The sequence below is a fragment of the Octodon degus genome, unplaced genomic scaffold (assembly GCF_000260255.1).
Source record: "Octodon degus isolate 3935 unplaced genomic scaffold, OctDeg1.0 scaffold00018, whole genome shotgun sequence".
Taxonomy (NCBI): Eukaryota; Metazoa; Chordata; class Mammalia; order Rodentia; family Octodontidae; genus Octodon; species Octodon degus.
This window is the reverse complement of record NW_004524594.1, coordinates 16,155,548-16,174,555: the sequence shown is the minus strand read 5'-3', so window position 1 is coordinate 16,174,555 and position 19,008 is coordinate 16,155,548. Positions and strand designations below refer to the sequence as shown.

Below are 19,008 nucleotides of genomic sequence, written 5' to 3'. Positions count from 1 at the left end.
GCTTGCCAGGCAAGCGCTTATTCTACTGAGCTATCTCCCCAGCCCTGGGCACAATTTCTAGAGCCCCTTGATGTTATAAGGCACTGGTTTGGAGCCCAACAGGGTATTAGAGAATGGAGCCACCTTCCCTGAGGGCAGAGTGGGAGAACTGTCTGCAAGGATGGGGGAGATGTCAACAGACACGCCTGGGGGGACAGCCCCTGTGTCCCAGGTAGGAACTATTACAGCCCACAAGCAGGGTGCAAGGAGACAGGGCCCACGCCTTCCACCCATCCTCCCACTCCAGAAAAATGAGCAGTAGGTAGAAAAGGAAGCAGGAGGGAGGGAGTAAGGAAGGACAGATAGATGGATAAAAAGAAGGGAGGGCTTAGTTCACATTGGGCCAGGTCATTGTTTCCCAAGCCCAGATCTGAATGGCCCAAGCCAGATGCAGTCTACTGACTGAAGTTGTCCAGTGTGGTGGGAGTAGTCGAGGGCTGGAGGAGAGCAGAGAGAGGACAGCTGGGGCCAGGCTGACCTGGGAGGAGGGAAGGACACTGGGACAGCTCCCTCTGATCATCTCTAAGTATGAGCCCCGCCCTGCCCTGCACCACACACTGACCACCTGGTCTCTGTCGGCCTCCTGACTCAGCCCTAGTGCCACCACTGACACTGTCACTTGTACCTTCCTCTTCAGGCCTGTGTACCTAGCTCTACTTCTTGGGACCTATGTGTGTGAATATGCATGTGTGATCATGTGTGTGAGAGTGTGTGATTGCATATGCACCTGTGTATGCATGTACATCTGACTCACTATGTATATGTGAATGAATGTGTGCTTATGACTGTGTGTATATGGGAGTATATCACATGGGTGTGCATGTAAGAAGATCGTGTTTATATAAGTGCGAGTGAACATGTGAGTGTGTGGGTAAGCATGAGTACAACCCAGCGTATGTGTGTGTGCATGAATGTACATGTATGTGAGTGATATGCATGTGTGTGTGCATGTGTGAGAAGCCCATGATCACATGTATATATGGATTTACACCTGTGCACACATGCTTGTGAATGCATGTGAGTATGCTTGCAGATGCCAGGGTAGGTTTACGTGAGCGTGAACGTGGAGGAGGCACATGTGCATGAGCGTGCGCTCACTGGAGGGCAGCAAGTGGAAGTCCCTGGGATCTGGTGCTGGTGCTCAGCTTGGCTCTGCTCTACTCCCCAGACCAGAGCTGAGCAGAGGATGTGCTTCCTGGGGCAAATGTGGCTGCAAGTGGTACAGCATGGCCTCCACGGTGCCCTCCTGGTGGCCTGTGGACATGATCTGGCTGCCTGGGCTTCTGTTCAGAAGCCGTCCCCTCCTCCCCTGGCTCAGCCTGTGCTGGCTGGCTTCTGGCATGGGGCAGTCCCATCTGGTGTGGGTTGTAGGTAGGTCAGGCATTTCTGGATGGTACTGGATTTGTGCTGCAGTGGGGGTGGCATGAGGTTGGTACTTTGGGGTCAAGGAGGGCTCACACACTGTTCCCTGGGGCTGCCCCTTCCTGGGAGGCAGCAAGGCCTGGAAGGCTCTGGGGCTCCCCCAGGGGTGTGGTGCAAGGTGAGCTGCCTGCCTCCAGATAGAAGGGAGCAGAGAGCAGCTGGCTCTGGCCCTGAGCCTGAGAGTTGCCTGCCTGCCCATCAGCTGCGTGTCTCCTGACCTGCTGCACCCATGCTGTATGCCGCCTGTCATGGGCAGTTCCAAGGGCAGGGCGTGGACATGGAGTCAGGCAGTTTGGATTCCAGCTATAGCGATGTAGCCATCTCACCTGCCTCACCGAGCCCCTGTTCCTTCATATGATCACAAAACACCATTCAAGCCAGCACATATGAATAGGGCAGGAGCCGGCAAGTAAACAGGTATGAAATAGGTGCTGCACCTCTGCCTTCCCGTCTGTCCATCTGCCCATCAGTCATGCCCCAGCCCTCCACCAAATGGGCCTGCACCACTCCAAGCAGACTAGGCCTGCATCACAAAGATTAGAGCCTTACTTTGCTTAACCCTTTGGGAAGGGCAAGATGAGAAAATCAATTCTCCATTCGTGCATTCTCTTCATCCTGCCTCCTAACAACCATGGCTCAGCCCTGTGAGCTGGACAGTATCCAGACCTCTCTCTTGTTGCTGAGCTGCCTCAGGACTCCTTTGCATCCCCTTTCCTGGCCTCCTCAAATATCTCCCCTGCCTGTGTCATTCTAGAAGCACCATAAGTGATGTTTGCATTGGTTTGCATGTGCTCTCTCCTCTGCTGGGAGCATTTATGAGGTCCAGGTCTTGCTTCTGCACAAACCCCGGGATACCCCTGCCCTGACCACATCTGCCTCCTCCCTCTCAGCTATCCTTTCATTTTTGTGTTATCAGCATCCAAAGCTTGGCTGATGAACAGAGGAGTCAGAGAATGTTGGCTACATGAATAGATGGACAGAGGACGTGTGGCAGGATGGCATAAATGTTCGTAGTGCTTCAGAAAAGGAATACCTCATTCTGAGCTTGGGGATAAGTGAGGGGCAGGGGCAGGAGACCTCTGGGTGGAGGCTGCATCTTCACTGAGCCTTAACGGGTGGGTGAGGGGCAAGGCATCCTAGAGAGACTGACACAGAGGTTAGGGCTTTGGGGATCAGTAAGACCTCTGCCCTCTGTAGGGAGCAAAAGATAGTTGGGTTGTAAGTGTGAAGGTCCAGGTGGGATATCATGAGGCCTGAGCTAAGGCAAAGATGAAGGATAGTAGGTGCAGCCAGGATGTAACAGCTACTTAATTTCAGCCCAGGAAGCTGAGAGACTCCCCAGTCACCAAGAATTCAGATGGAATAGATTAAGAGGGAGGATGCTCTGTTGGACTTTGCATATATATATCTTCCACTCCCTCCTTTCTGGGTAACAACATCATCCATCCTCCCACTCACCCATCTACCTGTCCATTCATCTATCTACCCACCACCCACTCTTCTATGGTCAAGCAATGCTTCGGTCAACCGAGAACCACATGCCTAATGGCAGTCCCATTAAGATTACATCAGCTAGTGATGCCATAGCCATTTTTGCTTGTGTGAATGTACCCTGTAATGTTAGCACTATGATGAAGTCATCTAATGATGCATTTCTCAGAACATTTCCCTGTGACTAAGTACTATGTGACCATCCTCCTTTGTGCCCTTCAGTTCTCCACTTAGCCTCCCAACCTTCTGTTTGTCCATACCTGTTTCTTCCTCCCTCTCCTGTTCTTGGGTTCTACCCACCTCCACGTTGTATACAAATCCACTGAGCTGGTCCTTTAGCATCACCCTCCCAATGATGTCCCTACTTTCCTTACCAGCCTTTCCAGTCAATGTGTTTGATCATCCACTCATCTTGGGCTCAATGCATGGATACTTCTAATTCAAGTCATTCCTCTCTGTAGTTGCCATTGCCCCTCTTGGTGAGCCACATCTGTCCATCCATCCATCCATCCATCCATCCATCCATCCATTCACCCATCCATCCATCTACCAACTGCCTTTCTTCACACTCCTGTCCAGCTTTTACCTTTCAACTCTCCCTACCCATGAATGTAATCCATCCATTATCATTTTACTTTTTAAAGAGATTAAAAAGTAGTAAAAAATATTAGAAATGATACATAGTTTCACTCAACAAAATAATAGAAATTCAACAATGTTTATTATATCACATTCTGTTGTCTTCAAATTAGTTGTATAAGCATACAAACTTGGTAAAAAAAAGTTATGAGAAATTAAAAAGGAGAAGAAAAAATTAAGCATTAACTACTCCTTTCAGGGGCCGGGGAGATAGCTCAGTAGAATAAGCACTTGCTTATTCACAAATAAGTCTTTTTCTTTTCTTTCCTTCTTTTGTCCTTTTACTTATCCCAGCTGTTCTTTCCCTTTGAACAAATTCTTGCCCTTTCACAGTATCTATTGTACTTTTCAGGTTTTATTTACTCCTTCAGACTCTTACACTTGCAAGACAATATAATTGCACAAGAGGGTCTGATTTATTTCACTGAATGGTCTCTAGTTGCATCCATTTACTATAAAATCCTTGAACTGATTCTTTTTTATAGTTGATTAATACTCCAAGGTGTAAAAATACCACCTCTTTTTTGTCCACTCCTCAGTTGATGGGCATTTGGGCTGTTTTGAAGATTTAGCTGTGACAAATCGCTCTACTATAAGCATGGGTGTGCATATATTGCTGTGGTTGTGATGCTTTCAGTTCTTTTGGAAAAATACCCAGGAGGGAAATAACTGGTTTGAATGGGACCTCCAGTTATAGGTTGTTTCCCATCCAAGTACTAAGTACTAACCAGGCCTGACTCTGCTTAGCTTCTGAGATCGGCCATGTTCAGGGTGGTATGGCCATAAACAATCGTAGGTTGTTGAGGAGTCTCCACACTGATTTCCGTAATGGCTGTACCCCTCTACACTCCCACCAACAGGGCAGAAGTGTCCATTATCATTTTTGTGTTTCCTTTTTCTTCTCATCCATTCATTTATCCAACTATTCACACATCCATGGAGCTACATTATTTCCCCTATTTTCCCCCATAGCTTCCACTCCACATTGCTGAATTTATTAATTTATAGCACATCCATCAAGTCTTACTGTACCCTTGATTTCATTCATTTGACCAACTACTTGTCCCCCCACCCATTTTTTTCCATCATGAATCCATCCATATATTTTTTACTTTCCATCATCTATCCACTTTCCTTCCCTCCCACCTTCCAGGTTTCCCTTGCTTCTCCTACCTCTCCCTGAATACCATACATCAACATGCAAATCATTCATCCATATCCAGCAGACCCACCCTCTATTGATCTTTTCTTAATCTACCCTTCCCCCTTTCTTTCTGTTTTTCCTTTCTTCCAATTACCTCTGCACCAATGACCACCAGTCCATCCAACTGACCATTTCTCTACCTTCCCTCCTTCCTGTCCATGTCTTTCACCTTCTGCATTTTCTACAGAGCCATATACCCTATGGATCATGGTGACTTGGGCCCAGAAATATGTCTGAGTACTGGACACACTGTTAACTACCTATGAGTCCTTAAATAGGTAACCACCTCTGTGCTGCCTTGTAGAGTCCCTACTTCAAGATATTGAGAGAAGTTAGTAGGTATGATGCTGTCAGTACAGTACCTGACCATAATTTTTCCTATCATTATTCTTATTTCATACACCCATCTTCCCTTAGTCCTGCCTCCATCACCTCTATGTGTTCAACAGCCCTCTGTAGGACTTTACCTGGGCATGCATCCATCAATGTATAAGTCCTTCAACTTCCACAGCCCTTTACACAGGAGTCTGCCTCAAAATAAAACATTTAGTGAGCTAAGTCACCCAGGCTGGGCTCAAACTTGTGATCCTCTTGCTTCTCCTTTCCAGGAGGCTGGGATTACAGGTATGTGCCACCACACCTAACTTATTTGTTTCTTTCTTCTTCTCTATCTTGACTGCTCCTTCCCTTGATTTGACCTCCATCTACGCCTCTGTCCATCTTCCTTCACTTTGACTTCCTCCCTGTGTATGTCGCCACCAGAGCCCTTGGTTAATCTATCTAGTCAGTCACCCCATCATTGGCTCCTTTAAGCCCCTCAGTGTCCTCCCACTGCTTCTGTATTCACTGCACACCCAGGAAATGATTGTGCGGTACCCAGTAAGTGGTGAGAATACATAGTCCTTGACCATAGGCATTTATTTCCCGTCAAAGATGTCAGATAGTAATGAAACAGCTACATGTGTCAGGCAATGATGTCATTGATGAAGTATAAATAAGGTGTGGTTGAAGAAATATCCAGGGGCTCCTATTTTATAGAGTGAGCAAAGAAGTCCTCTTGGGTGGGATGGTTCCTACAGTTGCTGTACATGTGTCTAAGGAAGAGTATTCTAGAACCAGGAGATCAGTGTGGCTGGCGTGGGGGTAGGAAGCAGAGGAGGGAGCCAGAGGATGTCTGAGGGTCAGACTATGTAGCCTTGTAAGCTAGCAGAGTTCTTGGCATGGAACGAAATGAGTGAAATGAGGACTCATTGAAGAATTGTAAACAAAGGGTCAGTGTGATGTGGCTTTCGGGATTAATCTTCCTGCTGTGTGGAGAACAGGCACTAAGGATGCAAAGCAGTGGGGGATGGGAGGCCTGATGAAAGACTTGTGCAGCAGTCAGTGTTTGGACCAGGGTGGTGGGCATGGGAAGCTAAAATGAGCTCATTTATGAATATAGTGGCCCCACAGTATCCACAGGGGGTGGGTTCCAATACCTCTTGGAGACAGCAAAATCAGAGGATGCTCAAGTCCCTACTATAAAATGAAGCAGTATTTACCATACAACTTAGTCCTACCATGTTCTTAGAATCAGCTCTAGATGACTTACAACACCTAGTGCAATGTAAATGCTATACAAGTAGTTGTTATGCTGTGTTGTCTAGAGAAGAATGACAAGAAAAAAAACCTGGAAAACACACCTCATCTATGTACCAGTTCAGCTCCCAAGCCCCCTATCCTTTCTACCGTCTTCCCATTCACTTTTCCATCTGTAAATTATCCTATTCATCCTTTTGCCTTTTGCCATTTTCCTCCCATACTCAATCATCCCTGTGTTCATCTGTCCATTATCTGCTACATTTATATTTCTATTCTGGCAGAAGCCATTTTTCTTTTTCATTCCTCTTATTTCATTACTTACATGCTAACCTCCGTCACTCTACTCTCCATTTATTATTCGTATTCTCCCTACAGTCATCCACCTGCTCATCATTCACTAATAGTAATAGTGGCAAAAGCAACCAACAGCAAATAACAGTAACCACATAGCAAGTGTGTCAAGCTATTAGCATATTCTAGACATTGTTCTAGAATTTTCCATGATTGAATGTAGTATTTTAATTAATAATAATAATAATAAAACACTGTGAAGTAGGTGCTGCTTTCCAGATGAGGAGGCTGGAGCACAGAGAGACAAAGTAACCTTCCTGTGGCCATCACTGGGATGTTTCTCAACCATTGCTTCTAGCTCCATACTACTCTTCTTCCAGTAAGTCCTCCTACCTGTCCTCCCACTCGTCCTGCTCCCTTTCTCCACACACTTCTCATCTTAGTTCATCCATTGATCTGTTCCCCTAGGGGACCCTTCCTTTCTGCCCCTCTGCACTTTAACTACCCACCCAACTGCTCCACTGGTACATCTGATCATTCACTCTTAAAACTTTTCCGTTCGTTGGCCTTTTGCCTCTTTCCTGCTAACTCGTCCAAGTGTCCTGTAGCCCACCACCCATCCAGTCCTTTCCCATCTCTTGTCCTTCCTCCCATGTATACGTACTTCCGGTTCTTTCACTTCCAGTTGAGTTGCCTGTCATAATTTAGATTACAGCAGACTGGGTGGTTTATGAAGAAGAGGAATTTATTCCTTGCATTTCTAGAAGTTGGAAATCTGACATCAAGGTGCTTGCGTGGTCAGGTTCTAGGAAGCACCCACCCTCTTCTGGGTTGTAGACTGTTGTCTCACATCATGTCTTCACAGGGTGGAAGGGGTAAGGGTGTACCTGGGGGCTCTTGTAGGGGAGCTAGTCCTGCTCGTGGGGGCTTTGCTCCCCTAATCATTCCTCAGAGGCCTCACCTCCTACCTTCATCTGGGGACTAGAATTTCAAGAAAGACATTTAGGACACAACATCTACTACACCTAGCATTTCCCACTCATCCACTTATGTACCACTCTTCCCCTTTCTTTTTTCTCTCCTGCTCCTCCAATGACATGTTACATTTACCTTCGAGCCAGTAGCAATTCACCCACCCACCCACCTAACCCTCCTCTTTTTTTACACATGCACCTTCCTCACTCTATACCTTCATAAAAGAACATCCCTTGAAGCACCTGCCTGGCAAGCACAAGGGCCTGAGTTCCATTTCTGGTATCCCTCCAAAAAAAAAAAGAACTTCCCATCTGTCCACTCATGGTCTGTTCACCTCAGCGGATGTCCTCCCATCTCCTTCCATCCGTGCTATGACTATCACCCAGCTCTCTGACAGCCAGGTTTTCTACTACTTGCCCCCCGCCTGGATTCACCCAATATTACCCATCTACTCTCTTTGCCCCATCACCTGGCTATAGTCTATCTGCCCTGTCCTCTGTACTCTACCTTTGTTTCTCCACCGTTCTGCCCTGACCCCCTCTGCCACCCTTATACACACCCTTGCTCTTCCTCCAGCTTCTCTGCCCATTCTTCTCGGGCCCTTTTCCTGATTGCTTTGGCCTCCCTGATCTTTGAACTCAGGTTGCTGGGGTTGCCGGGCTGTCTTCCCTGTTGACATGCCCTCCCTTGTTGCCCTGTCAGGTCTCAGACATACCCTGTCTTTGCTGAATCAGAATTGGATGGCTGAGCACCCCAAACTTGCTCTTCCTGTGACACTCTGCACTTAAGATTGATCAAAGTGGGAGCCACCTCCAGCTACATTCTTCCTATCACACACCACACTAGGCCTCAGGAAGCTCCACCAGCTCTGCCTTCAACATATACCCGGAGACAGATCCCATCTTCCACCCTCATTGCTCCTGCGAAAAGAGGAGAGCCACCCTGATCTCCAGCTTGTGCTTTTAGATTGATCTCTGTGCCTATCCAGGCACTGTCTTCTTCTCAATCTGATCTTAATACAGTGGCTAGAATCTCCACATTGAAATATATCAGATCATCCACTTCTTAAATGACTCCAGAGATCTCCTACAAACCTCCCCACCGATGGGCTCCTGAACAGTGTTCTTTCCCAGTGTCCCTCCGTATTGTGCTCCCCACTCTGGTCTCTACCTTCCTGACAGCTTTGAGCTTGGCTCTGCGCCTCTCTCCCCAGATAGACTCATGACCAAGCCTGTCACACTGTCCAGTCTTGACTTGCATGTCCCCTCACAGAAGTCTTCCTGGAAGCACAGCCAAGACTGCTCCTCCATCCGTACTCTCTTCCCCCTCCTCGGGCCCCTTCTGAGCACATTGAACACATCAGCCATTTTACTTACTGTAAGGACTTATCATACTTATTTCCTTCTTCCTTGCCCCAGAATGTAAACTCCATGAGAACAGAGACTGTTTCATTCCTTCTGAGAACAGCAGCTACACAAAACCACTGGATAAAGATCAACTGGTTGATGACTGATTGATTGATTGATTGATTGGTTGGTTGGTTGGTTGAGTTAATTAATCTGTCCATCTACCATCCCCTGGTCTATATATAACTCATCCAATACCTCCCTTTCATTTATCCACCTGTCACCCATCTGACGTGCACACCTGCCTGCTCCCCCATCCAGCATAGGTACCTAGGCATCGGCCTGTGATGCAACATACACAACTGAGCCCCCAAATACACACCCCAGCCACCCAACGTACACCCTCAAAGTTATTTGTGTGCCTGCCTGCCCAACTGCCCAATCTAGTCATCCAGCACACATCCACAGGTTTGTCTGCCCACGTGTCCTACCCAGGGGGTGCACATTTGTGCCACCACCTATCCTCCTGTTCTGTCCACTTGGCACACATTCACAGGTCCAGCTGTGTGCCTGTTGTACCCATTCGGTGCATCCTGATACACTCGCCGTGCCCGTGCTGCCCATCCAGCATGCACCGAGGCACCAACTACCCATCTACTCCAACTGCCCAGCATGTCTGCAAACTCACCTGTCCATCTATCCCACTCACCTGGCACACATCTCTGTCCCATCTTGGAATCTTCACCCATTCCCCTGTCCACCCTTGATATACTCTAGTCACCTGTGCCATGTGTCTGGCCTGCGTCCACATATTCACCAGCCAACCTATCCCACTAATTGGCTTAATCCCTGTATCCATCCCACTTTCCTTGCAACGCAGCATATGTTATTCCCATGACTGCTTCCCTGGCCCTGCTTCTTGCATCGGCCTCCCACAAATCCAGCCCCTTTCCAAACACTGAGTCACCTCCCCAGTCCCCCTCATCCCATGTCTCTGTCGTGGCCACCATCCCCTTATCCTTAGTGCCAGCTGCTGTCCAGCTGTCTTCCTCTGCTGGTACATCCATGTTAAAGCCACTGCGCTTTCCCTCAGTGTTCATCCCGTTCAACTAGACGCTGCAAGCAAAGCTTAACTTAGGAATTCAGAACTCAGTGGAAGACTTTATTTTAAGACAAGGACTTATTCCGCAGTCCCATTGTCCGGGCAGCCTCAACTCATGATCCTCATGCCTCTGAGTGCTGAGATTACAGGCATGTGACCCAGCCTCAGAGGTTTTTCTTGTTTATTTTAATATGAGAAAAGCAATGAATGTAATCCTCCACATTAATGAATTAGAAGAAGAACTCATGTGTTTATCTCTTGGGACTTTTGAGCACAATGTTAGACCTCTATTCATAAAATGAGCAGCACGCTTTGTGGTGGAATTTAAGCCCCAGCATGAGAAGGGGCTGCCTATTACCATCTCTGCTATTCCAGACTGTTCTAGAAACCACCTTTGCCCCAAGGTAAAAGCAGCTAGGGGGCTGGGGAGATGGCCCAGTGGAATAAGCGCTTCCCTGGCAAGTGCCAGAGCCTGAGTTCAATCCCCGGTTCTGCAAAAAAAAAAAAAAGCAGCTATGGACCAGAAGCTCCATCAGTACCTCACTCTCGCTAGTTCATGAGGCCCTTCCCGGCCATATGGTGCTGGTGTCACAGATGAGGATATGGAGGGACAGCACAGGCAGTTACCTGCTGGGTCACATGGTAAGTACCCGGCAGAACCCAGACCTAAATTGAGCCAGCAGCTCTCTTGCATCTGCGCCCCTCACTGCTGTATTTTGCAGTCCGGTGTAAGGACTGGAATGATCACTAGAACTGCTGTTCACAGTGCATTTGTTATAATTTGTTATGGAAAATATTCAGTTATCAAAAATAGCATCGCTTAGCTGGACACAGAACCACTCCACAGGAGAGAGTCAAATGTCTACGCACCAAAAAAAAAAAAAAAAAAATTCAGTGAGAAATGTCATTTTACATTAGAATTTAAAAATAAATAGGCTAAAGCTCAGTGTGGTGGTACACACCTGTAATCCCAACCCATGGGAAGCTGAGGCCCAAGGGGCCTCATGAACCAAAACAAACCAAACCTAAATGAGTACATAGGCTAAGGCCAAGCCTAACCAAAGAGGCTATCTCTTTAAGGAGAAATTTTTCATCAAACTTTTTTTTATTTTAAATACAGGGTCTTGCTATGCAGCTCAGACTCATAGTGATTCTCCTGTCTCAGCCTCCCCAGCTCTGGGATTACAGATGTGTGCCACCATGCCTGGTTTTGGTGGTCAGCTTGGTAGTCCCAGGGTGGAGCTGGCACAGCATGCAGTACCAGGGATCAAACCCCTTTCCTTGCACTTGCCAAGCAGGCACTTAGACCACTGAGCTATCTCCCTGGTCCCCTTCATAAAACATTTATTTATTTATTTATTTATTTATTTATTTATTTTAAATATATTTTGTGTGTGTGTGTGTGTGTGTGTGTGTGTGGCCAGCTCAGCCCACCAGGGGGCGTGGCTGGCTGGCATGTGGTGCTGGAGGATTGAACCGTGGTCCCTGTGCTTTGCCAAGCTTGTTCCAAGTAGGTGCTTTAGACCACTGAGCCATCTCTCCAGCCCCCATATTTATTTATTTATTTATTTATTTATTTTTGGCAGAACCAGGGATTGAACTCAGGCCCTTGTGCTTGCCAGGCAAGCACTTATTCTACTGAGCTATCTCCCTGGTCCCAAAACTTTTTATTTTATTTTATTTCCCAAAACTTTTAATAAAGACTTCAAACAGTGGGAGCTACATGAGTGAGTGACACATCCTGTTCTCAAGGAGGACAGAATTCAGTGACAGCAACCAATGTCCATTCCCTCCAAAATCACAGGAATAGGGCCGGCCAAATAGCTCAGCAGATTAAAGCACCTGCTTACGCAGAGTGCAGCGGCCGGGGTTGTTGATCCCCTGCCCCTGGGCAGGCTGAGATGGTGACTGAGAATGGGCGTGGTGGCCCACACTTGTAATCCCAGCTCTTCAGGAGGCTGAACTTGGGCAAATAACTACAAGTCCAATCTACATAGTGAGACCCTATAGACCCTTACTAAAATAAAATAAAAAAAAAAAAAATCACTAGAATAACAATTCCCCAGGGACAGAGACCACTCCCCTCTTCATGCCCAGTCCCTCAGTTCCTCCCTGCTTCCCACTCTGTCTGTTCACACATTCCCTGTAGGCCTGGCCCCATCTCCTGCTTTCTTATCTTCCCATCCCCTCACACCCCATTCTGCTCCCCGCACCCTTCTCCCCCCCACCCCGCCCATCTTTGCAACCCATCTTTCCAGCCTTCTTTCTCTCTCTTCCTTTGTCCCTCCCATACCCACTGCCTCCCTCCATCCACCACAGCACCATCCCTCCTCCCAGCTACTCTCCTCCCCACCTGCACCCCCACCTTCCTATCTATCTGCCCTCTCTCCCACCCACTGCTCTGATCTCCTTCCACTTTCCCAGCCTGTCTGCCTGGTGGCCTGGGCCTGGTGGGTCCAGGTGCCTACCTGCCCACCTTCCTTCCTTCAAGCAGCCGCAGCTGACTAATGCAAGGACTTTCCGTCCCGTCCTCCCTGCAGCTCTCTCCCTGCCCTTTCTCCTCCCTGGCTTTCATTTCTGCTTACAGCATGCTCACACCTGCCCTTATTGGACTTTGTCGGTGGACAGCAGCACCCCAAGACTCCCCTAGAAGAGCAGGCTTCTTGGAAATGTACCAGCTTTGCCCATAGACCTCCGGGAAGCCTAGGTCCCCATGTTCCATTCAGGCATATCCTCCCCCAGGGAACTTGGTGACAGCTGGCCGCCTGCCCTGCCCTCCCCACAGCTACGCTCAGTCCCAGTTCCATCAGGCCATCTGTGGAACCCCACGCGCTCGCTGCTGCCTCACCTTCTCCAAGACCACCTCATCTTTTTCCTTTAGAACACTTCAGATGTCCCTGTGTTAATATTTCTGCCATTTGCTTTTTTTTTTTTTTGGTCTCTCTAAAGACCTTCTACAAACTTTCTGAGAGTAAGTCTCACACAGGAGCCCTCAGGACTTCCCCAAAGCCAGTGTACTTCCTTATGGGTGAGCATACAGCCACTGCGGGTCAGGAAGCTGTGGTGGCCTGCCACCCTCTGTGGGCTCTGGCAACTGCTCCTTGGTGACCCAGGTCTCACCCTCCTTCTGGCTTCAGGTTCGGGACAAGAAGCTCCTCAATGACCTGAATGGGGCTGTAGAGGATGCCAAAACTGCTCGGCTGTTCAACATCACCAGCTCGGCGCTGGCGGCCTCCTGCATCATCCTGGTCTTCATCTTCCTGCGGTACCCGCTCACTGACTACTGACCCCACGGGCACCAGGGCCAAGAGGAAGCAGCCCTGAGACTTGCTTATTTTTGTGGTCACTGGGAGGCAGGATGCCCTGAGGGTGGGGCAGGTCAAGGCTCCCGCCTGGGCCTCAGAGGCTGTATGTGACACAGAGCGAAAGCGCCCTGAGGAGCAGAGCTCCATCTAGCCCCCATCTGCCTCCTGGCCCTCGCCCTGCCTGTCTCTGGGCCCCAGCCTCCCCCCTGCTGCTGCCCTGGCTTCCATGTGCCCTGCCCAGGCTCCGGGGCCTGCAGACCCCACACTCAGCAAGAAGGGCTTATGTGGGAGCCCCCAAGATGGGGGACTGCCAGCACCTGGGGCTCACTCTCTCCTGACCCCGCCTCCTCCAAGCTGTGACCTGCTCAGAGCACTTGTATCTGTGAACTTTCAATAAAATACCTACCCTGCTCCTGCCTAGCCTCCTGTCCATGCCCCAGGTATGTGTGTGGAGTCTTCGACCCTCCTTGAGACAAACAGCCTGATAGTCTTTTAGTCCAGAGAGTGGTGTCACAGCCAACTTTGCTGACTGGGACCTGATCCCTGGGCTTCCGGCAGCCTGGGGGTGATGGGGCAGCAGAAACCTACATCAGCCCCCAGGAGGGGGTGCCCGGAAGTGATGCCAGGGCCAGCCTATTCCTGGGACCTAAGCAGGTTCTTCACCTGCTGCTACAGTCTCCTCAGCCATAAAAGGGCAAAATGGCCTCTACTTCCCAGAGTCACAGTGAAGGCTGACCCAAGGCTACGACTCTGGATGCGGCAGTTCTGCCCATGGCACCAGAGAGAGGTGCTAGACTGGAGAACAGGCCTGGGGGTGGCGACAGCAAGAGATCTGCAGGCAGAAGCAGTCTCTGGCCGCTGCTGGGCAGGTGGCTAGACAGCTGGCAGGCAGACAGGGCCACAGGCCCACAGTGGGGAGAAGAGGTTGACTTTGAGGTGCCAAATGGAGAAGTACAGGCAGGAGACCTGGGCTGGAGACAGCATGGGGAGATGGGGCATCTGCCAGTGTGTGGGTATTGTGTTGGGGCCTTCAGGCTGGTTGCTTGGGGAAGACAAGAGGAGGCGGGGAGGGCTCAGGAACACTGCGGTGAGCTGGGAGGATGGGCTTTGGTGCACGTGGTGGGACTGTGGGGCCTGGGACCTTCGCTTTTTGGCAGCAGCAAGAGGAGATCACCCCGCTCCCCGCAGCCTCCAAAAAGCACTTTCCAGATGGAAAGGTCAAGCACAAGGGCCTTGGACACCACCCCAGGGACACAGATGGAAAGAGAAAGTCTGGCAAATGGGGATGGGATGTGTGCAGGGTTGGAGTAGAGTGGTGGTAGAGCCCCAGCATCCCACCGTGAGAGAGACTCGGTCCCAGTCCCACAGCGGAGATAGGGTGACATGGGTTTCAGTACAGGATGGAGGTGGAGAGGGCTAGAACCAGGAGGAGTCAGGCAAGAATGGGAGGTTGTGCTGGACACTGAAAGGGATCCGGACATGTGAGGGAGACTGGGCCCCGGGTGGCGAGGTCTGCTTAAACTGACCCTGTGCAAGTGCTTGCTTGCTGTGCCTGGACAGAAGGAACCAGAGAGAAACGTCTTCCTTGATCCTTGTGCTTAGCACGAAGCTATGCGTGGTGGCTACCTGCCCAGACAAGCCCTAAGGGTGCATCTGCATTAGAGAGGCCCTTCCCTAGGCTTTGCCCGGCCCAACTGAGGCTTCCTGGGCTCATGCTAGACACAGGACAACCACCTGACAGTGAGAAACACAGGACAGAGCCACGCTGCAGAGACCAGCATCCCCAGGATAGAAGAGAATGCTTTAGCCCAGTGAGGTCAGCCCTTTCGCATCCTCACTGCCTGGCTCTGGCTTCAAGCTCTGTGTCTTTACCTCTCCAGGGTGGTCCCCGATGTCCCGCTCTCTTTGTCCCCTGTAAGCCTCTCTAGCCCATTTTCATTTGGCTTTTGTATAGTACCAGGGTCTCATTTGACATTCAGTAAACACTTGATCAAAGAGAATTGCCTTCTCTCCTCTCTCCCCACCCTTCTCCCTGCAGAATCTTGTTGTACGGCTCAGGCCAACTTCCTCTGTCACCCACACTGCCCTTGCTGCCGCCCTGGTGATCCCTATCCCCCAGCTCCCAGCTCCTCCCTGAGTATGGAGAGGGCCTAAAGCCCCTGCTGTGCACCTGTGTGTCCAAGTGTGACAGTGCCTGTGTGACATGGGTGTGTTCAGATGGGGTGCTCCAGGGTCAGCCCAACCTCTCTCACCTCTCTCATGGGAGGTATCCAGCCCTAAGCACTTGCCCAAGGTGCTTCCCCCCTACAAGTAGCAAAGCTGACATCTCCACAGAAGTTGATCCTGTTTCCTCACCATTCCCAGGGGATTAGGAGAGCAAGGACCTAATCCCTGAGGTCTTTCTGCTCCTAAAACAGGGGTGAGTCAGAGTAGGTGGGAACATGAGGGACAGCAACCAGCTGCTGAGGTGAGCTCAGTCCCACTGGAGTGCAGAAGGGAAGGAGTTACCAAGGGAAGGCACCAGGACCAGAGAGGGAATATTCTGAGATGGGTCCTACACTTGCGCAGATTCTACTTTACAGAACCTGGGGGTGGCTAGAGGGGCAGATTTAGCCAGGACAGAGAGGCTGCACTTCTGGGAGGCCAGCCAGGACAGAAGAGACAGAGAGTAGAGGAAAATCTCCACTACTGATCACATCAACCCACAAACTCAAGATCAAGCAGTGGAAATAACAAATTCCTAGTTCTGCACATCACAAAAAGGAAAACACTTTATGCAACAGCCAGAGAAAAACCCAATTATTTTCAAAGAAGCAAGAGAAGGGTGACTTTCCCTCAAAAGTAACGGAACATTCATAACCTGGGGGAAAGAAAATACTTCTTTGAACAAAAACTTCAGAAAAGTGAACTATGATACAAAAGAATAGAACATGTCACCCAGGAGTCAATTAAAAATAAATTTTAAGACAATGCACAGCTGGGCAAATTTTCACAAAGCAATCATTCCAAAACACAGGAAAAGACCACCTTGTCTCATTGCCTTGTCAGGCTGGGGACACAGTTCAGTGGCATAAATGCCTATCTGGCAAATACAAGACCCTGAGTTCGATCCCCAGTACTGCAAAAAAATAAATAAATAATTGGGTCTTACTGCTTTGATCAACAGCCCTTTCCATGTGTTCCTACGACCTAAGCATCCATCTCTTAGCACTGTCATCTTCTAAGGGAGTTGTGTTTGGAACTCTTTATAAATGGAAGCAATCAACATACGATTGTTTGTGCCCAGCATTTTTAATTTTCTGTCATTCAGTGGCGGTGCTGGGTGAAGCTCCCACTCATGGAATCCTCACTGAAGACATTATTGTATTGTGCAAATAGATCTGCAGATGTGAGTGTTTTCCCTTGAGGCCCGCATGGTTAACTGCTAGCGACCAGCCCTCCACAAGCCCGGGCATCCCCTCTCGCTCTTGCACATGTTCAGGAGATGGGCAGCTGGGTTGCGAATTTCCAAGACCATCTACTCTGACAGAAAACCCCAGGTTTCCAAGGTACATGTGCCTCTGCCCAACAGCAAGCCTGCATCCCTACAGCCCCACGCCCTTTCTGCACTGTCCAGTTCCTGTTCTCTCTCTCTCTCTTTTTTTTTTTTTTTTTTTTTTTTTTTTTTTTTTTTTTTTTTTTTGGTGGAACTGGGGACTGAACTCAGGCCCTTGCGTTTGCCAGGCAAGTGCTTATTCTACTGAGCTATCTCTCCGGGCCCCTCCTGCTCTCACCTTAGCTACTGGTGCATGCCTGGAAGCATTCATGCTTCTTTCTCAAGAAATGAAGCAGAGCATTTTCTTTGTGTATTTATTGTCCATTTGGACATCCCCTTTTGTGAAGCACCTGTTTTAGTAACCTTGACCATTTCTTTCTTCCTGGACCGTGTCTTCTTTGTTTTTGTAGGTATTCCACATTCAGCTGATACACATCCTCTGAAAGCTTTCTGCTTTGCAGGAAAATGTGCCACTCTGAGGGCCCTGTGTCTACCTTCGCAATGGCATCTTTCTAAGGGTCTCGCTATGCAGTTCAGGCTGGCCTTGAGCTCACTTTGTAGTTCAAGTTGATCTTGAACTCAAAAGAATCCTCCTGCCTCAGCCTCCCACATATTGAGATTACAGGCATGTGCCACCGTGCCCAACCAAGCAGCATCTCTTTAAAAACAGAAGTTTCCAGTGTCAACATGGTCATAATTCCCAACACCCTTCATTCAATTACTGCTTTTCTGCAAGACATAAAGAGATGTCAAAATAGAAAGAAAATCAATGGGGGCTGGAGAGATGGCTCAGTGGTCTAAAGCACCTACTTAGAACAACTTAGCAAAGCATCAGGGACCGCGGTTCAATCCCCCAGCACCACATGCCAGCCAGCCCCGCCCCCTGGTGGGCTGAGCTGGCCACTCATACATACACACCACTCTCTCTCTCTCTCTCTCTCTCTCTCTCTCTCTCTCTCTCAAATAAATAAAAATTAAAAAAAAAGAAAATCAATACATTTAACCAAGGTGTAGGGTAATTCTTAGAGTGCTAGGGGTCCTGATATTTTATTTTCTAAAATTTATAGTGCTGAGAATGGAACTGGCCTCATATATGCTAGGCACGGGCTCTACCTACCACTGAGCTACCTTCCCAGCCTCAGGTCCTATTTCTTGGTGCTGGTATTGGTTACATGAATATTAGCTTTAGAAAAGTCATGCAGTTTTATGTATGATATATATGTACTACACATATTTATTGCTGTATTAGTCATAAACGCCACAATAGGAAATAACTGAAATGAATACATGTTTGTATGGGTTCAAGAAATTTCCCTGCGGGAAATAATCTGATGTACGAGGCTTGTTGGGCATGGAGAAAACCTAGCAACTGGCTCCTCGACACCGGCTACTAAAGAGCTTTACCACCACCAGAAATGAGGCTCTCTGGGAATTGGCTAGCGCTAGGCTTGGGGCAGAAAAGCACAGGGCGAGCCTGGAGCTTCCTCTTGGACAGGAAGAGAGCACTGGGGGGCTAGTGAGCATGTACCCCAGAAGAGTTCACTGACAGAATCAGAGGTCTGCTGAGCAAAAGGCCATTGGAGGGGCAGGGGAGCTGGCTCAGTGGAATGAGCACTTGCCTGGCAAGCACAGTGGCCTGAGTTCAATTCCCGGTTCCACAAAAAAAAAGGGGGGCCATTGGATAAGACAGGAAAGAGCGAATCAACGGAGGGATCCCTCAACAAGTAAACGTATAAGCGCTTGCTTGGCAAGCGCAAGAGCCTGAGTTCAATCCCCGGTTCTGCCAAAAAAAAAGGAAACATAAAGCTCAATGAACTGGAGTGACTTTAGTGCCCAAAGATCCACCAGGAAGAACGATTTCAATGAAAAGAAGAAGCCAAGTATTCTCTCAAGTGGATAAACATGATCAGAGTGAGTGTCACCAGCAAACAGAGCCACCTGCCCCTGAGAGGATGTCCTGAAAACCCACTACTATTATGAGCTGCTGGACTATATTGGAATATTTTGCTGAATTCACGTACCTACAATATTTAAATGACAGTGGAATAACCTTCCCTGACAAAACTAAAAAAAAAAAA

At 48.8% G+C, this 19,008-nt stretch overlaps 1 protein-coding gene across 4 annotated transcripts in view; it reads left to right on the top strand.

The window, feature by feature from the left end:
- Ifitm10 (interferon induced transmembrane protein 10) overlaps positions 1-13,789 on the top strand; it is a 17,645-nt gene extending 3,856 nt beyond the window's left edge. For all 4 annotated transcript variants that reach the window (XM_023710722.1, XM_023710723.1, XM_023710725.1 and 1 more), the window contains exon 3: positions 13,228-13,789. In XM_023710722.1, the coding sequence (XP_023566490.1) occupies positions 13,228-13,377 (150 nt within the window). In that variant the 3' untranslated portion in view covers positions 13,378-13,789. The remainder of the gene's footprint in view (positions 1-13,227) is intronic.
- Positions 13,790-19,008: the final 5,219 nt, after the last annotated feature.